This window comes from Choloepus didactylus, chromosome 7 (genome assembly GCF_015220235.1).
Source record: "Choloepus didactylus isolate mChoDid1 chromosome 7, mChoDid1.pri, whole genome shotgun sequence".
NCBI classification, from domain to species: domain Eukaryota; kingdom Metazoa; phylum Chordata; class Mammalia; order Pilosa; family Megalonychidae; genus Choloepus; species Choloepus didactylus.
In genome coordinates this window covers 99011501-99029032 of record NC_051313.1, presented here as the reverse complement: position 1 = coordinate 99029032, position 17532 = coordinate 99011501, and the positions used below count along the sequence as shown (strand labels likewise).

At 39.1% G+C, this 17532-nt stretch overlaps 1 protein-coding gene across 1 annotated transcript in view; it reads left to right on the top strand.

Moving 5' to 3' along the window:
- Positions 1-17532, top strand: part of IL17A (interleukin 17A) — a 108161-nt gene that overhangs the window by 87975 nt on the left and 2654 nt on the right. The window contains exons 3-4 of the mRNA XM_037844673.1: positions 17078-17183; positions 17293-17324. Of these exons, the coding sequence (XP_037700601.1) occupies positions 17078-17183; positions 17293-17324 (138 nt within the window). The remainder of the gene's footprint in view (positions 1-17077; positions 17184-17292; positions 17325-17532) is intronic.

The following is a 17532-nucleotide window of genomic DNA, read 5'->3' as shown; positions in this document are numbered from 1 at the left end:
AAGTATGGCAAATAACACATGCAAACAAAAAATAAGCTGAACATACATGATAATGGATATGAAACTTACATAACTAGACTCAAGTCACAGAGTTCTTAATCAACAAAATGGTCTAATATTTAGGTCCCTGTTCCACTTTTCATCTACAAGGACAGTGCTACTTGAAATGATTTCAGAGTGGTCCTGTTAAAAAGAATCTTGGTCCTTTCCAGAATCCAGCTCTTAATCTTTCAATCATGTCCCACATGTTCCACCAAACTAGACAATCACATCCTACCCCCAAAAAATGAATGTTCTGCATCAGCCCAAACCTTCTGTAATTGTCCTAATCTCTGACCTCCTTAAGTGAGAAAAGCCCTTTTCTAACCTGGGCCTAAGAAGTCTCAGGAACTCTGTCAATCTGGAGGTTCTAGGATCACCTGTACAAAGTTCTCCTTGGCAGATTCTCAGGTTTGGCTCAGCCTTTTGGTGAGCCTTGGTTTCTTCAACTTCCCCAGAGCATTAAAGAAAAGACTTTATCACTATGGTGTGGTTCAAAGTGACAGGTTTCATCTTGGCATGGCTCAGTCCCAACTTTATCCTACTTTTTTCTGCCCAGTCACCCACTTAACAAAATGGGTGACTTCTTCCCAAATGTCCTGTGCCTCCTAATGAAAAGTACGACTCTTCCCCCTGAAAAATAAAACACACTTGCACATGAGTCTTTGTATGTATTTTAGTAGAATTACCTGTCTTCTGAATCCCATCCATGAATCTGCTAGCGATCCATGGACCCCAGATTAAGAACCTCTGTCTCAGAACCTGCCATCTTTCCTAGGTTCTGGTCTGAGGGAACCACGTGGTTCCCAGCTCATGTGTAAGCGTAGCTAACACCCACAAATCCCCTCTCCACCTTTCTCTCCCTTTAGAGTTACAGTTTCCCAACCATTTACCTGTACAACAGTCAAAAAGAGAAGGGTTGTCTTGGTTCCACAGAAATAATTTACAGGAGCAAAGATGTGGATGAAAGAATGGAAGTGCTATGCGCAAAAGACAGAAAATGAGGTGGTCAGAGGCAAAGCTGGGAATTGTGAAGGATGGGAATGGACTAGAAGGGCGAGGACACATGGAGGACCATGAGGTAGAACTGAGAAAGTCAGACTTTACCCTATAATAGTTGTACATAGGAAAACCTTTAGGAAGATGGACTGGTTTTGGTGAGCAAGGTGGGCTGCAAGGAGGAGACTCTGGAAGCAGGGAAGTCCACGTGAGGAGGCAATTACTATGACAAAAGCATGAGGTGATGGGGACCAGAACAGGGTGGTTACAGTTGTGGTGGAAAGAATTTCTGCCACCACGTGATAGAAGAACAGCAGAAAAAAAGATCATTAGGACCCATAAAGATTAAAATTGGTCACAAGGCTGAGAAGGAAGGTAGCAAGAGAAGAGAAAAGAGAACTGAGTCAATAACGATGACCAAGTTTTAAACCTAGTTGATGTGTGAAATATTGGTTAAGGATAAAACAAAACAAATTAATTGAATTTATAATTGGGGGAATTAGGTTGGAAATAAGGATAAATTTCCAAGGCAGTTATAACATCTCTTTCTCTGAATGTCCTTAGATAATGCATAGATGCTTAGGCAATTAAAAGTTTTTAAGAACACCTAGGAGATTGATTGGATAAGCTCTCTGGATTATTTCCATTTTTTTCACTCTGTACATCTAGGGCTCTAAAGCAATGTGTACATGGCTTTAGAGGATGTACCTACAGATGAGTAGTGAAAAATTAGCCTATCTAGATATTATAGTATATAAACAAGGTAAATTTGGCAACAAGTAGGCCAAGTGTTCTGATAATCTAGGTTTATCTTTCTTCAGAAGTCTTATTATTTTATGGACACATCCCACTCCAAGGAATCTCCCCCTTAGAGTGATAGTTTTTGGCAGGCAATACTTACCTTCTTTCTACGTGTTCCACAATGCATAAAATTTTGAGCTCCCATAAGAACTCGTTGTTGATGACAAAGATGATTATTAAAAATAATAGCAAAAATATGTATGGCTGTGTCCAAAGACTTTATATACAGTTTCTCTTCTTATCCTTAAAACAATTTATGATGTAGATACTATTATTGCCATTTTAAAGATAGGGAACTTGAGGCTGAGAGAATATTATGTAACTGTATCAAGGTCACATAGCTACTAGGCAACAGTGAATTCAGATGTTTTTCTATTTGTGAACTCTTTGAGTGTGCCTCAGTCAGTGCTCCTTCTAAAACGTGATATTCTCGTTGCTTTATTTTTTTAATTAAATTCAGTTTTATTGAGATATAGTCACATACCATACAATCATCCATGGTGTACAATCAACTATTCATATAGTTACTCATTCATCACTCCAATCTATTTTTGAACATTCTCCTTACACCAGAAAGAATGAGAATAAGAATAAAAAATAAAAGTAAAAAAGAACACCCACATCATCCCCCCATCCCACCCTCTTTTTCATTTCGTTTTTGTCACCATTTTTCTACTCATCCATCCATACACTGGATAAAGGGAGTGTGATCCACAAGGTTTTCACAATCACACTGTCACCTATTGTAAGCTACATTGTTATACAATCATCTTCAAGAGTCAAGGCTACTAGGTTGGAGTTTGATAGTTTCAGGTACTTACTTCTAGCTTCTCATTACTTTTTACACAGCAATCCTTTAATAAATTTTACTAGTTGGATAGATTGAGCACAATGGATGATGGGTGGCTGGATGGAGATGCTTGATGAATTAGGACAATCCGTGAGCAGTTCATCCCCTTTGGGATTCAGGCTCCAAAACAAAGCATTTATAGAAACTTCCTCAAGTATCTCTTTTGGCAATGAGCATAAATGTAGGAGCTGAGTGAGTTTCTCACCTTGGTCAAATGATCCTTCAACTACTTCTTTGTGGCTGTTTCCTCACGACCTCTGGCAAATGCTGTGTTTAGCCCAGATAGGGCCCTTGCTCCCCATCTCTCACTTTTGGGTTTTAAGCTCACCACATTTGGTATCAATGCCTTATGCAGCAGATCTTACCAAAGATGAGCTTAAGAACCACATGGGTTCAGCAGGATCCACATAGACCTTTATAAACCATGTAGCTTTTTTAAAGGTGACAGATGTGGATCTGCCTCCAGCCTTTTTAGACAGGGAGAACATCCTGAATATATAAACCGACCTGTTTCAAGCATCTGGCTTATACACTTCGCACAATGCTAAGAACTATGACTTCAAAGAATTCTTAAGTAGTTTAGGTCTAAATGGGGGTAGACTCAAATATATATATAATTAAAATGTAATATCACGATTAAAGAGACAATAACAACTAGAGGCAACACATGATCCCACACTGGATCTAATAATGGAGGAGAAAATGTGACATTATTGGGACATATGAAAAAACTGGAGTGTAAACTATAACTTATATTTATATCAATGTCAAATTTCTTAAACTTGATAAATGTACTTAAGGTGGTGACATAAGTGAATATCCTTGTTGTTAGGAATAAACATGGAAGAATTAAGTATTCAAGCAGCATTATGTACACAACATATCTTCAAATGTTTAGTAAACATATGCATAGAAAGACATATAGATAGATACATAGATAAAATGATATAACAAATGTGGCAAAACAGAAGTTGGTGGATCTGGGTATTTAAGTCAGGGATATGTTGGAGTTCTCCGTATATGGTTTTGTATTATTTTTGCATCTGCTCTATAAGTTTGAAATTCTTTCAAAAAAAGAGAAGTTTCATACAAATACATATAGTGCCATAAACAACAAGATAACAGCAATAGCATCACTTAGCCTGAGGAGGAATAATAAAGTTCAAAATGTGGAAGCATTCTTGTCAAGATTTGATGGTGTGCCGGTTTGAGTGTATTGTGTCCCCCAAATGCCATTATCTTTGTGGTCTTGTGTGGGGCAGAAATTTTGGTGCTGGTTAGATTTGCTTGGAATGTGCCCCACTCAGCTGTGGGAGATGATTCTGATGAGATGTTCCCATGGAGGTGTGGCCCCGCCCATTCAGGGTGGGCCTTGATCAGTGGAGCCATATAAATGAGCTGACTCAGAGAGGGGGAAATGGAGTGCAGCTGGGAGTGATGTTTTGAAGCGAAGCAAGCTTGCTAGAGAGGAACGTCCTGGGAGAAAGCCGTTTTGAGGCCGAAGCTTTGGAGCAGACGCCAGCTGCCTTCCTAGCTAGCAGAGGTTTTCCGGACGCCATTGGCCATCCTCTGGTGAAGGTACCCGATTGCTGAGGTGTTACCTTGGACGCTTTGTGGCCTTAAGACTGTAACTGTGTAGCGAAATAAACCCCTGTTTTATAAAAGCCTATCCATCTCTGGTGTTTTGCATTCCGCAGCATTAACAAACTAGGACAGATGGTATGGAGGAAAGAAACCACGATGCCATCTGCATACAATTTTCCTCTGTTGAAGGAGGAAATTTAGAGTACACACACCTGTAAGAGTGTCTGCCCAGGTCACACTCCTCTTCTTCAAGAACAGCACTAACCTATCGACAAGGCTGGACTCCAGCAGGTTAAGTTTGTGATACGTGATCCTGCCTGATCCTAACTGATGAAACACAAGACTCAAATTAAAGCCTATTGAAACTTCCTGTGACTATGAACTTGGAACTGAGAGATGACTATCAGAGTGGACTGGAGAATATGTGACCTTGGGGGCTAGGGGCGAGCCGGAAGCACAGAGAAAGGAAATCCAGAGAGAGAGAGGAAAGACATAGTTGAGGGAAAGAGGAAGTGTGAGAGACTGAGAGTAGCTACCTTCCTTGATTACTCGTCTGCTTTTTAACCCTTATTCCATTACTTGCCTGAGTCCTGCTGTAATTCCTGCCCTTGGTTTCTTTAAGGCATCTTTATATCTTTATAATTAATTTCCAATTATTTCTTAAGTTAGTTCAATTGAGCTTCTATTAAAGAAAAAGAAACTATATCATCTTCAAGATTTTAGAAAATAAAAAAAAAACTTAGGCAATAATATAAACACCCTTATTGATCCTATTGTAATAGTAGCTATTTGAGCAAAGATCTAATTAATAGGATATTTATCACCATGTTGATTAATAGTGAATAATTTGAAATTAATTTATTCCGGTAATAGGAAACTAAATAAATTATGATACATACATGCTATTGAATTCTAGTCCAACATTAAAAATGATTCATTCATTGGCGAGTTTTCAAAACATGTTTCTCTTCATCTACTATCAGCATACACTTGGCATGAGGTTCAACTCAATACTGGTCTAATATTCAAAACCCTGCCTCCCACAGAATTTTCCTCCATAGCTAAAACACATTATGACTGTAATGTCCTAGTTCTTCAGAACTAACAGAAAACCGATCTGAATCATAGCCATCATATAATATTCCCCTATATGGTTCTCATACTCAAATTCTATTTCCTCCAATCTCTTTTTTTTCAAGTGAGAGAGAGAAGAAAAGTTAGTGATTTCTAATCCATCCAGGAAATTAAGCAATAATCATATTGCCTTTACCCTCAGGGAAACATACATACACCTCTCTCGGCTCCTCCCTTGTTACTTCTTTTGAAAACCTCTACTTTGAGATTAGTGAATACATATTTTGAGGTTCTCAGTCTAAACACAAGCATAGCATAGGCAAAGATGATTGTCAATAAAACAGAGATAATGGGCAAGAGTAAATGAAAGAGGTTATATCACGAAACAGGTGGGTAAACCAAAGACAATTTTTAAGACTTCAAAAATATCAGAAAATGAGCTGCAAAATATGTTTTAAAAGGTTTTCAATATCAATGCTTTCAGTTTTTCATAGTGAAAAGACCATGGACTTGAGAATCTGTGATATCTGTGATCCATCTCAGGACCACTATCTGTTAGTTGGATGAGCTTGGCCCAATTTTTGAAATCACTACCTCAATTTTCTTGCCTGTAAATTGGATAATAGCATCCCACGGTTTTTGTAGAAATTAAATGAAATAAATATATGAATAAAACAAAAAAAGCATTTTATTTGATGTTACATTATTTATATCCTTGACATTTTTTTGACACCTACCACATGGCAGACTACTAGTTTTCAAACCATCATTAGTTTTCCTGTAGCAATTTTTTTATTGATTTTTTTAAGTGAATATAACATTACCTAGAATTTTTAACAAGCTCATAGATGTCTGTCTACTCATCTTAAGCATTATTTTATTATTATATTTGATTCTAATTTATCTGAGTGGATTACAATACATTACATGCAATTCTTGTGGTTAGGAAAGTATACTCTCCTTATTAAGGCTAATGACATCAGCACCATTTCTATTTATTCTTACCAAGCAAAATTTGGTACGAAAGTATTTTGAACCAAAATGGTCACTCCTTTCCTCCCACGGAAAAGTGAAAAGCAGAAAATTGCAGCTTAGAGGACTCTGAACAAAGAAATACTTTCAATTCATAATTTGTCTGCTGTAACCGTTAAAATATTGCAGCAGATATTTTAGCGGAACACACTACAATTAAACTTCTCATACTACTATAACTACAAAGCAAGCTTTGTTTACCTTACGCATTCTATTGGATTTCAAGTTGCTGTGTTTTTTAATTTTTGAGTTGGAGTTTCTCACTTCTGAGGTCAAGTCATCATTAGAAACAGTCATATCTTTCCAATTTTATGAATTCAAGAAGGTTGCTCTATTTATGCAGCCAAACACTTGTAATTCTCTGGGTCTTTCTCTTTACTTTTGTATCTTGACAATGCCGCTTTTCAACCAAATTCAGTCACTTTGGAAATGTAGAACTAGACAATAATTCTACTCAGCATCCAGGTAGTAGGATTGTTACTACTCTAGGGAGATGACATGGAAAAGGTAAAGAAATAATGAAAACTGGACAGCAGTCAAAATATTTAGCAATAGGCAATGAGTTAAGTGATCTGCTATTTATCCATATATCAGAATGCTAGTCAATCTGTTTCAAAAGTTAAAAAAAAAAGGAAAATGTTTTTAAAATATTGTGAAATGAAAAAAGCAGGCTATAAAACAGTATTACACATGATTCAATTTAGTAGAATAAAATACTTGCAGCATTTAAAAATAGTACTTAAAAAATTAAAATAAAACACATCAAAATGATTCTGTTTGTAAAATAATAGGAGCAATACACTCCAAAGACTCATTTCTAAGTATAAGAATTACTAGACAAATTTTTCTTTCTTCCTTTTGCTTTTCTTTTTTCCCATTATTTTGTATAACAAATGAGCATATATCATTTTCTAGATCAGAAGGAAAACACATACATATATATGTGTGTATATATATATACATATGTATATACAACACACACAGAGAATGGTCGTTCCAGATTAAGTCAATATACGTTAAACCTTGAAAATCCTTTTTGCTTTCTCAGTGCACTAATATACAAATCAGAAAGACAATTTAATAATTTATAGCAGGGACTATTTCCTTCCAGTAAGCAGAATGCTTGAGACCGTTATCCTGATAACTGCTATTCCAAGTTATCTAAGTACCTAAGAAGCCTAATTACTTATTCGCAAATAGTCTGGTAAATGCAGAATAGGGTAGAAGGCCTGGATTATCCCAAATACCAGCTCCTTGTGAGCAGGACCTTGTCTGCTGTGCCCTGCTGTATACCCAGAGCCTAGCACAGTGCCTGGCACGTAATATGTGCTCAAGAAACATTTGTTGAATGAATGGCTATTGCATCCAGGCTATCTTGAAGCCTAACGAACTCTCCCTACTTCCTCATAGACAAGACATTCAAATGAGCAGGACGCAAGTGTCCTTCATACCCAAAGTCTGCCTTTTGTCAAAAAGATTGATAAACCTTGACAGATTCTCATGATCTGACATTCCTATAAATGTCAATAATTTATCAATAGTTATTGAACACAACACATGCCAGACCACATGTATTATCTAATGACTCCTCACAGATATCTATGAGGGATGTACTATTATTATTTCCATTTTGAAGGTACAGAAATTAAGACTCAGATGATGTAATTGTCCAAAGTCACACAAGTTCCACAAAGGTGGAGCTGGGGCTTTATCAGGGAAATGTCTGGCACTGAAAATTTATCTTTAACCAATTTACTAAACAGGAACCTTTTATAAACCCTGGCAAAAATTTTATTTCAAAATGTAATGATAGGAAAAACTCTACCTTGTCTAAGGAATTAGCCAGCTTCTTTCTTTCTGATTTTGTAAAACAATAAGACAGTGAGAACTCTGTAACTTAGTATGTTTCCTTTTTCCCTTTGGCTACCAGGAAGCTCAGAGATAAGTGTAGATCTCAATTGGTCAATCACATTGGCCCTTGTGGACTGTGACTTTTACTCAGACCTTGACTTTTGAACCTGTTTCTATAGTCCTTGGGCCTGATTCTTCTTTCTGTATCACTTTATTACCTGAATTTTTGTTATAAGTCATCACAAATCCTTTGAAGGATTTTAGAATAAAGAAATATAGCAACATTATGCATTGACTTTACCATATTTCCAATTTGCGGGGCAGCTGCTTCACCATAGCATCCTCTATATTATCTTAATAAGTAAAACCAACTAGCAATTTGTTCCAGGTTCACATGCTGTGTCTTTCCTTTTAAATACTTCCTGTGGTTGTCTCTAAATCTTATTAACTTCAAAATTGCTGAAAAGAAAATAAAGCTTGACAACTTGATAGCTCAACCATGGTGTGTGGTTTGGTCTGCTTGTTTAATGGTAGACCTTACTTTTCAGTGACATCCGTTCAGACTTGAAACTTCAGTCCCTTGGTGACCTTAATTCCTAGGGTATCAGATGAAGTCAGCATTACCAAAGGGAAGGCCACCCATAAAACAAATTTGCATGTCCCCACTAACGTAAAGGTGTAGAATTCTAAATATATTTCTTTGCAAAAAATGGAAAGTTTTCTGACCCACTTTAAATCTGTGTTTCAGTAAAATACTAGTTAGAAACCCACATAAGGAAGAGGCTTGTTTCCATGAGGTTTATAGTTATTACTCAAAGGATAAATTGACATAGTCATACGTTCAGCTTGATAGTGGATTTTAATAAGGAATTGGGGAAACACTGATGAATTGCAGTTGTTTAAAGATGATGTGATGTGACACGTCTTCCTTCTGGCACAGCTTTATCTTTCATAGTTTCCAGGCATTATCTCTGTGCTGCGGGGCTGGTGAAGAGGATATGTAACAGTAAGCCTCGTTTACCTTCCTAATAGAGGTTTTACACACTATTTGGAAGTCACCGGGCAACAGAAGGCCTTTCAATCAGATCCCTCATGTGGATAATGGAAAGGCTGTTCCATGTTCTATTGGTCATATAGATTAGGTTTGCTTTTTAAAGACATTCAAACTCTTTTGTGATCTGATTTCAACAGCTAAAAATAGTCTTCTCTGGTTTACACAGGGGCTGCATCAAAAACCAATAATAGAAGGAAAAAAATCGTTATTCAAAGGAGCTGTTCGCAAGTGCCTTCATCAGGAGAGAACAGCCTACTGAGAATGACCAAAAGCCAAATGGAGAAAAAAGATTCTGAAGCTTCCCCTCTCTCACCCTCACCAGCCTGCTAACATCGACCCTGCTAAGATGACCTCATTGTTAATCATTCTTTTAATTCACCATGCCAAATATGCAAGGGCAGTTCCTCCACCAGAGATGCAAAAGGAAGCCTGTATCAACCCTGGAGGGCTCCCGTCCATCAATTCACTGTTCAGAATGGCTCTCATGAGCACAGCCATCATGAATACATAACAGAGTTAGTCTGGCAAGGAATGATACTCTCAGGCTGATAATATGATTGAGATCACATTTTGTATTTAATAAGCCATGATAATTTCATATGTATTAAGTCCTGGTTATTGCAAGACAGCAGCTTTAACTTCATAGCTGACTTCTGCTACTTGTGTTATCAGTACTGTGAAGTTGGCAGTAGATGATTCTAATCCTGATCAACTGGGTCTAAATATGGATCCCAATTAAATCCCAACTTTCTCACATCCCCAAGGCCTTCCATGTGACTCTCTATGGCAAATATTCTCTTCCTTAACATCATGTCTTCATTTTAAGAGTGTGTTATACTTTATTCCATGTGTGCTCGTCCATTTTCAAAATACCACTCCCCACCAGGTTTAAAACCAAAAGAATTCTTTCCAGCTACTCATTATCCCCTCTATATTAGCTCAAGGCCAAAAGGCAAGGAGACTTGTCTAGTGAAGTGCACAAAGATAAGCAAAATGACCCCCACCTCTGAGAATAGTCATTGTCTTTAAATTACAATATACAGAAATCACTAATTGATGGCATGGTGTGTCCTCCTATACAGAGATCACCTTTACTTTTCATGAAAGCAATGCAAGACTGAAATTTAAAATGCATTAGTCTCGCTCTCAGTGTATGGCCTGGAGGATAGCCTGCTGCTGATACCCTTGAGGCCAGGGGAACGGAGGGGAGAGCCAGAAGCTGCAAGAAACCCTGCAGTGCCCACAGCCCAGAGCCCCGCCAGTTGTCCCAGACCTGGGAAGGAGGAACTGTGCGGGGGGGGGGGGTTGAGACACCCCATTCGGCCATCTTTGAAACAGGCTGAGAGTGCCCCTGCACAGCCCAGCTGCCCAGGGCTTCTCTTGAGGGACAGTGCACACTGGTGATGTAGCACGGCATTCCCTCAGCAGAGCTCCTGGAGGATCGCGGCTGGGAGGGGGGGCCTGCTTGGAGAACCCAGGGACGCTACGCCAAGTCCAGTGGTTTGTGGGACAGTGAAAGAGAGGGTCTGGGGCTGAACTGAAATGAAGGTTTAGACTCTTGCAGCGGCCTTGAATCTCCAGGAACCCGGGGGATTTGAATATAAAGCTGCCCTTCCTCCCTGGCCACCTGGACACACCGCCCACATTTAGGGTGGATGGCTCCAGCAACACACCCAAACTGAGTTCTCCAACTGAACCCCACAAGAATCTTTTCCCCACACACCGCAGGGACAAGGTTGAGAACTGACTTGAGGGGTACAGGTGACTCACAGATGCCATCTGCTGGTTAGTTAGAGAAAGTGTACACCACCAAACTGTGTTTCTGAAAAATTAGATTGGTATCTTTTTTTTACAACTTGAAAGAACCCTATCAAGCAAAGCAAATGCCAAGAGGCCAAAAACAACAGAAAATCTTAATGCATATGATAAAACCAGACTACATGGAGAATCCAATTCCAAACACCCAAATCAAAATATCAGAAGAGACACAATACTTGGCACAATTAATCAAAGAACTACAATCAAGGAACAAAAACATGGCAAAGGATTTAAAGGACATCAAAAAGACCATGGCGCAGGACATAAGTGACATAATGAAGACCCTAGAAAAGCATAAAGAAGACATTGCAAGGGTAAATAAAAAAATAGAAGATCTTACGGAAATAAAAGAAACTGTTGGCCAAATTAAAAAGACTCTGGATATTCACAATACAAGATTAGAGGAAGTTGAACAACATCTCAGTGTCCTAGAAGTCCACAAAACAGAAAATGGAAGAACGAAAGAAAGAATGGAGAAAAAAATTGAAAAAATCGAAATGGATCTCAGGGAGACGATAGATAAAATAAAACGTCCAAACTTAAGACTCAGTGATGTCCCAGAAGGAGAAGAGAAGGGTAAAGGTCTAGAAAGAGTATTCAAAGAAATTGTTGGGGAAAACTTCCCCAACCTTCTACACAATATAAATACACAAATCATAAATGCCCAGCGAACTCCAAATAGAATAAATCCAAATAAACCCACTCCAAGACATATTCTGATCACACTGTCAAATACTGAAGAGAAGGAGCAAGTTCTGAAAGCAGCAAGAGAAAAGCAATTCACCACATACAAAGGAAACAACATAAGACTAAGTTGTGACTACTCAGCAGCCACCATGGAGGCAAGAAGGCAGTGGCAAGAGATATTTAAAATTCTGAGAGAGAAAAATTTCCAGCCAAGAATACTTTATCCAGCAAAACTCTCCTTCAAATTTGAGGGAGAGCTTAAATTTTTCACAGACAAACAAATGCTGAGAGAGTTTGCCAATAAAAGACCTGCCCTACTTCAGATACTAAAGGGAGCCCTACCAACAGAACAACAAGGAAAGGAGAAAGAGATATAGAGAATTTTAACAGACATATATAGAACCTTACATCCCAAATCACCAGGACACTCATTTTTCTCTAGTGACTACAGATCTTTCTCCAGAAGGGACCATAAGCTGGGACATAAAACAAGCCTCAATAAAGAAAAAAAAATTTTGAATATACTCAAAGCACATTCTCCAACTACAATGGAATACAAATAGAACTCAATAATTTTTTAATTGTAACTCCACTATTTACTTCCTACATGATATAAAATACACAAACTCTAATGACAAATCAGTGGTTTTGAACTCAACATAAAAAAGTAATTTTAGACAACTATATAAAACTGGGGGAATGGAGGAGTATAGGAACATTGTCTATATGTCCCATTGACATGAAGGTGGTATCAAAGAAAAACAAGATTGTTATGGATTTAAGAGGTTAATTTTAAGCCCCACAGTAAACGCAAAGAAATTATCAGAGAATATGACCATAGAGATGAAAAGTAGAGTCTAGGTTAAGAGAAATGGGGGAAGGGGCAATAGGGAGTTAAGAAATGAGTGTAGGGTTGCTGTTTAAGGTGAAGGGAAATTTCTGGTAATGGATGGTGGGAAAGAGCATTATAACATTCTAAATGTGATTAATCCCACTAATGGGATGCTAGGGAGGGGGTGGAATAGGAAGATTTAGGCTGTATATATGTTTCCACAATTGAAAAAAAAAAAAAGACAGTCTGAATAGATGACAATTGAATGCCAAGGATGAACCTGGATGGGATTGGAGGATAGAGGACAGGAGGCTCAAAGGGACACAGTTGAGACATAAGGAAAAGGAAATATAGAATGTAAGCTTTGTATCATTGTTGAACCTGTTGTACTTCTTAGCTGTGCTTAATGGGATTGCATAAGAGAATGTTCTTGTTCATGGGAAGTGTATATGTGAATTATAGTGTTTGTTCAAGGATGTGTGCAGCTTGCTCTCATATGTTCAGAAGACAGAGCAATAGATGATGGATGATAGATAAGGAGGGAGGGAGGCAGGCAAAGAAATAGCGATGTGACAGCATGTTAAAGTTCGTGGATTGGGTTATTGGGGGAGAGGAGTCAGGGTATAATGGAGTTCTGTGTATGGGGTTAGTGTTGTTTTTGCAACTGTTCCTATAATTTTGAATTTATTTCAAAATTTTAAAAAAATGCATTAGTCTCTAAATGGTAACCCCACCACCTAAGCAAAAGAAATAAAAATTCAGTTTTTCATTGATTTTATATTTCAGTGACAGTCTTAATTTTCCACCACATTGAGACAAAGAGTCGATAATGCTGTCTACTGGGTACAAAATAAAAAATTTTTTTCCTTCCCTCTCATTCTCTACTGTCAGCAGAAAGGTGTTCTGTTCCACAGCTTCATAATTTCAATCAGCCTTGAAAATCATTTCCTAAAATCAAGAACCCCAAAACATTTAACCAGTCCCATCCCTTCAGGTGCATGTTTGGCTCCCAGGAATATTTCTTGGTCTCTATTTGCAGACTTTCTTCCCTCCTCTCCTAGCTCCCAACTTGCAGTCCAATATTACTTGTAGCCATCTGTTTCCCAAGCCCTCAGAGAAGCATGATCCAGTAACTAGAGGACAATCATGAAGCAAAATTATTAACCCCTAATTTACTGTTCATTTTTGTTCTTTCATATTCCCTTTCTTTATAAAGTTATAGACAATTAATGACTACCTGGTTATAAAACATCTTCATTTTACAGAGGATAAACTGAGTCTCAGAAAGATGAAAACCAAAACAAAGGTGTCCTTTCATCCAGTATTCTAGGCTCCCTAATTCTCAGTCGAGCATTTCTTGTACCTTGAAAGACTGGGATCCAAACTTGAGCCACCTGCCTCTGTAGACACATGCGGAGGAAGAAGCCGCCCTCCCAACCTGCACTGATGGGTGGACAGTATGCTTCGAGTTGTTCCAAGCGCTCTTCACTTCTGACTACTCCTCCACCAGCACAGACTTCCGGCTCCAGCATGCATACGGGAATCAGCCCTACTCGAGGCTGGGCACACTCAGGTCCAGGCACCACTTCAAAATAATCATTTTCACGCCTTTGTGAAAATCCACCTTGTCGCTCCATCTTAGTTTTAAAGTAAGCGATGGTAGTTTAAAGGACAGCACAGAGGCTAAATTTCATTGCAGAGGAGTTAGGGATAAGGAGAATAGCTAGTTTCAGCTTCTCTCCTTCATCATCACCTGTGTCCCCTACAACCGAAGGAATTGGTAGCAAGCATATTCTCCTCTGCCTCATTCTTGCCAGAAAACAAGCAAGGAGTTCCCCACTCCAGTACAGTCCAGAACAAGCTTGTCGCACTAAGTTTAAGGACATCAGTATGTAGAATCAAGGCTTTAAACAACACAATATGGTCACTGGAATGCAGATGGGCCCCAGAATAATACACAAGATTCTGAACTTCCCAAATAACATTCAGACTGTTAATCAATCAAAATATTGAACATCTACTATTTACTAGGCACTATACAAAGGAGATACAAAGACTAATAAGATGGTTACCTGTCCTCATGTAGCACACAGTCTAGCAGAAAAGTCAGATATATAAACACTTGACATGCAGTACACGAAAAAATGCAAGAAAGGCTGTGCATCAGAGGAAAGAGAAAGATAAGCCATCTGTTAAGACTCAGGTTGTATAAAGCACTATGTTTATCACCATGGGAGTTACAAAGATGAGTAACATATTTTCCTTGAAGGATTACAATAAAATCTAAAAGAGGAGCTAGACATATGTTTTAAACATATCTTTAAAGCCAAAGAAAACACAGTTCAAGGTGAAGCAAAGTTACTAGGGAGGTGATAGATAAACTGCATGTCATGGGAGCTGTTCATTGCAACTGAGGTAATCAGGAGAGACCTCCAGAACTAGGGTACACCTTAGAGCAGGATCTTGAAGGCAAATAGCATTTTGACAAATTGAGGAAGAAGAAGGGCTTTTCAGAGACAGCATCTAAAGAAAAGACATATAGGCAGAAGGAGATCTGGAGGGAAATCAGGACCCAGTGAACCCAGGTCACAGAGCATGGGGGGAGTTGAGGCTAGAAAGGAAGGGTGCAATCGTGAAGAAACTCCAATACTAACTCAAATGATAAGGGGTTTACATTTCATTCTCTATGTAAGCTAAAGAGGGGAGAAAAGGCACAATCCCATGCTTTGGGAGTCATTGGAGGAATGTTGAAGATGGTTGGTAGGCAGCAATTGGGATGAGCAAAGGTGACCATTAAAACAGTCCCAGGGGGGCAGGAGTCTGAGTTAGAGGAGTGGCCATGGGCCCAAGAATAAGGGGATAGATGGGAAAGAAGCTGCACCTTACTGCGTGCAGAGAATGGACAGGAGGACTCACGATGACTCCATGTCTCCAAGGGACATTGGTGACAACACCAGAACTACAGAAATCAGGAGAAGCTGCATCCTAATTCCCTTTCCATCTGCTCAGCCTCTCAAGGGCACCTACCATCACTACTGAGATTCAGCTGTTCAAGGCCTCCCTCACCACATCAGTCAGGGTCTATCTAAAGAGGAAAACAGAAGAGCCACTCAGACATTTGCAACAGAGGGAATTTAATGCAGGGAACTGATCACATTGGTGATAGATATTGGTGTCAGCAAGAAGCTACTACCATCCCAAGGATGGAGGGACAAAGGGATCAGGCTGTGCTCTGGGAGGTGGAGGGGGAAATACCCTGGCTTCTCCCTCCCGTTCCCCTCTCCCCACTCCCACTCCCACTCCTCTGCCCTTCAATCTTCATTTGACTGAACCCAGCTGGAAGCCAGCTGACAGGGGGCACTGAGAAAGCAGGCTCTGTACTCTGTACTCTGGGTACAGAGTAGAGCAGGGCAAGGAGGAATGGATATGAGAGAGAGCAAACAGGCCCCGCAAACATACCATACACCCCAACTGCTGACTGAGAAATGCTGGTCAACCCCTCCGCTTTACCGTGGAGAACATGAGATGTCAGCTGAGGGTGCCTGGGAGCCATGGTTCATCTAGCTGGAGAGAGGGAGCAAAGAAAGGGGCGCCATGCAGTCAGCCACATCTGTATCCACTGACCTTGTCCTAGTCTTCCATATTCCCAAGGACCTGAAATCCAAGTTCTTTTCACTTAGAGAATTGAGAGAAAAGAAGGAAGGAGAAAGCCATTTCCTTCCCTCATTCTTTCTTATCACCCTTGTTCCTCCTCTCCTTCTTGTCCCTATCATTCTCTACTCTCCATCACCCTTCTTTTCTTCACTTCCATTGCCTTTCTTTGGTCTCAATCTCCATTTTCAATTTCTTTCTTCCTTCCTTTATATGGCTGCATCTCCATTCTCCTCTATCTCCATCTTACTCCTGAAGGATTGTATGAGATTGAACCGCAAAACCACAAATATTACAAATTTCTTGATAACATACAGTGTTAGATATACCTTTAATGGTAAATATTATGTCTCTTACATTCAACTAATAATTGAATGCAGTTATTAATTCCTTGTGCAGAATAGGCATTCAACAAAACAGTTGTCATATTCAAGTAAATATAATATAACCTGTCATCATTAAACTATTTATTCATTTTTGTTTGTTTATATGGCAGGACATTGAGTAGTTTTTGGAATTGTTTCCATGACATCTGACCAGGGAATCTGGTAAGGAAAGGAAAGATCGAAAGGAAATCAGGGTAGTTGACACCAGAAGACTTGTGTGCTATACCAAATTTTTATTTCCTCCTGAGTCATTAAAATAGAGTATAGCTCTTATGGCAGCTTCTTAAACATGTGTAAATAGATATCTGCTCCTAGCGAAGCATTTCTGCTTGACTTCCAACAAGTAATATTTCCTTGAAGAATGCAGAGAGGTCATGGTCTTTGAATCATGAATTTCTTCTCTTCCCATTCTCTTTCAGAACAGATATTACCCATCACCAAGGGGAGGTTCTGCTTTGACCTCATTTGGGGATGGAACTTTTAACCGAAATAGTGTTACCCTTGAACCCACTCTGACGCGCCAGCGTAAGTGACCACAGAAGGAACAAAGCCCTATAAAAAGAGACGGTAGTGCTACACTTTGTCCATCTCACAGCCAGCACAATCACATCCATCTCCAGTTAATCCGGAGAAGCTACAACGTCTTCTGTGAGGATGTCATCTGTGGTGAGTCCTGCACTAACGTGCAATGCTCTCATTAATTTGTACCAGATAATTTTTCTGAATTGCGGGCACAAAATTCTGGATTCTAACTATGGGAGGTCCAAGAATACAGTATATGTAGGGTAGGAAATGAAAGCTTCGATAGATGCGTAAGTCATTGTATAGCATTTTCAAGAACTGGCACACATCAGTTTGAAAGATGAGATTAAAA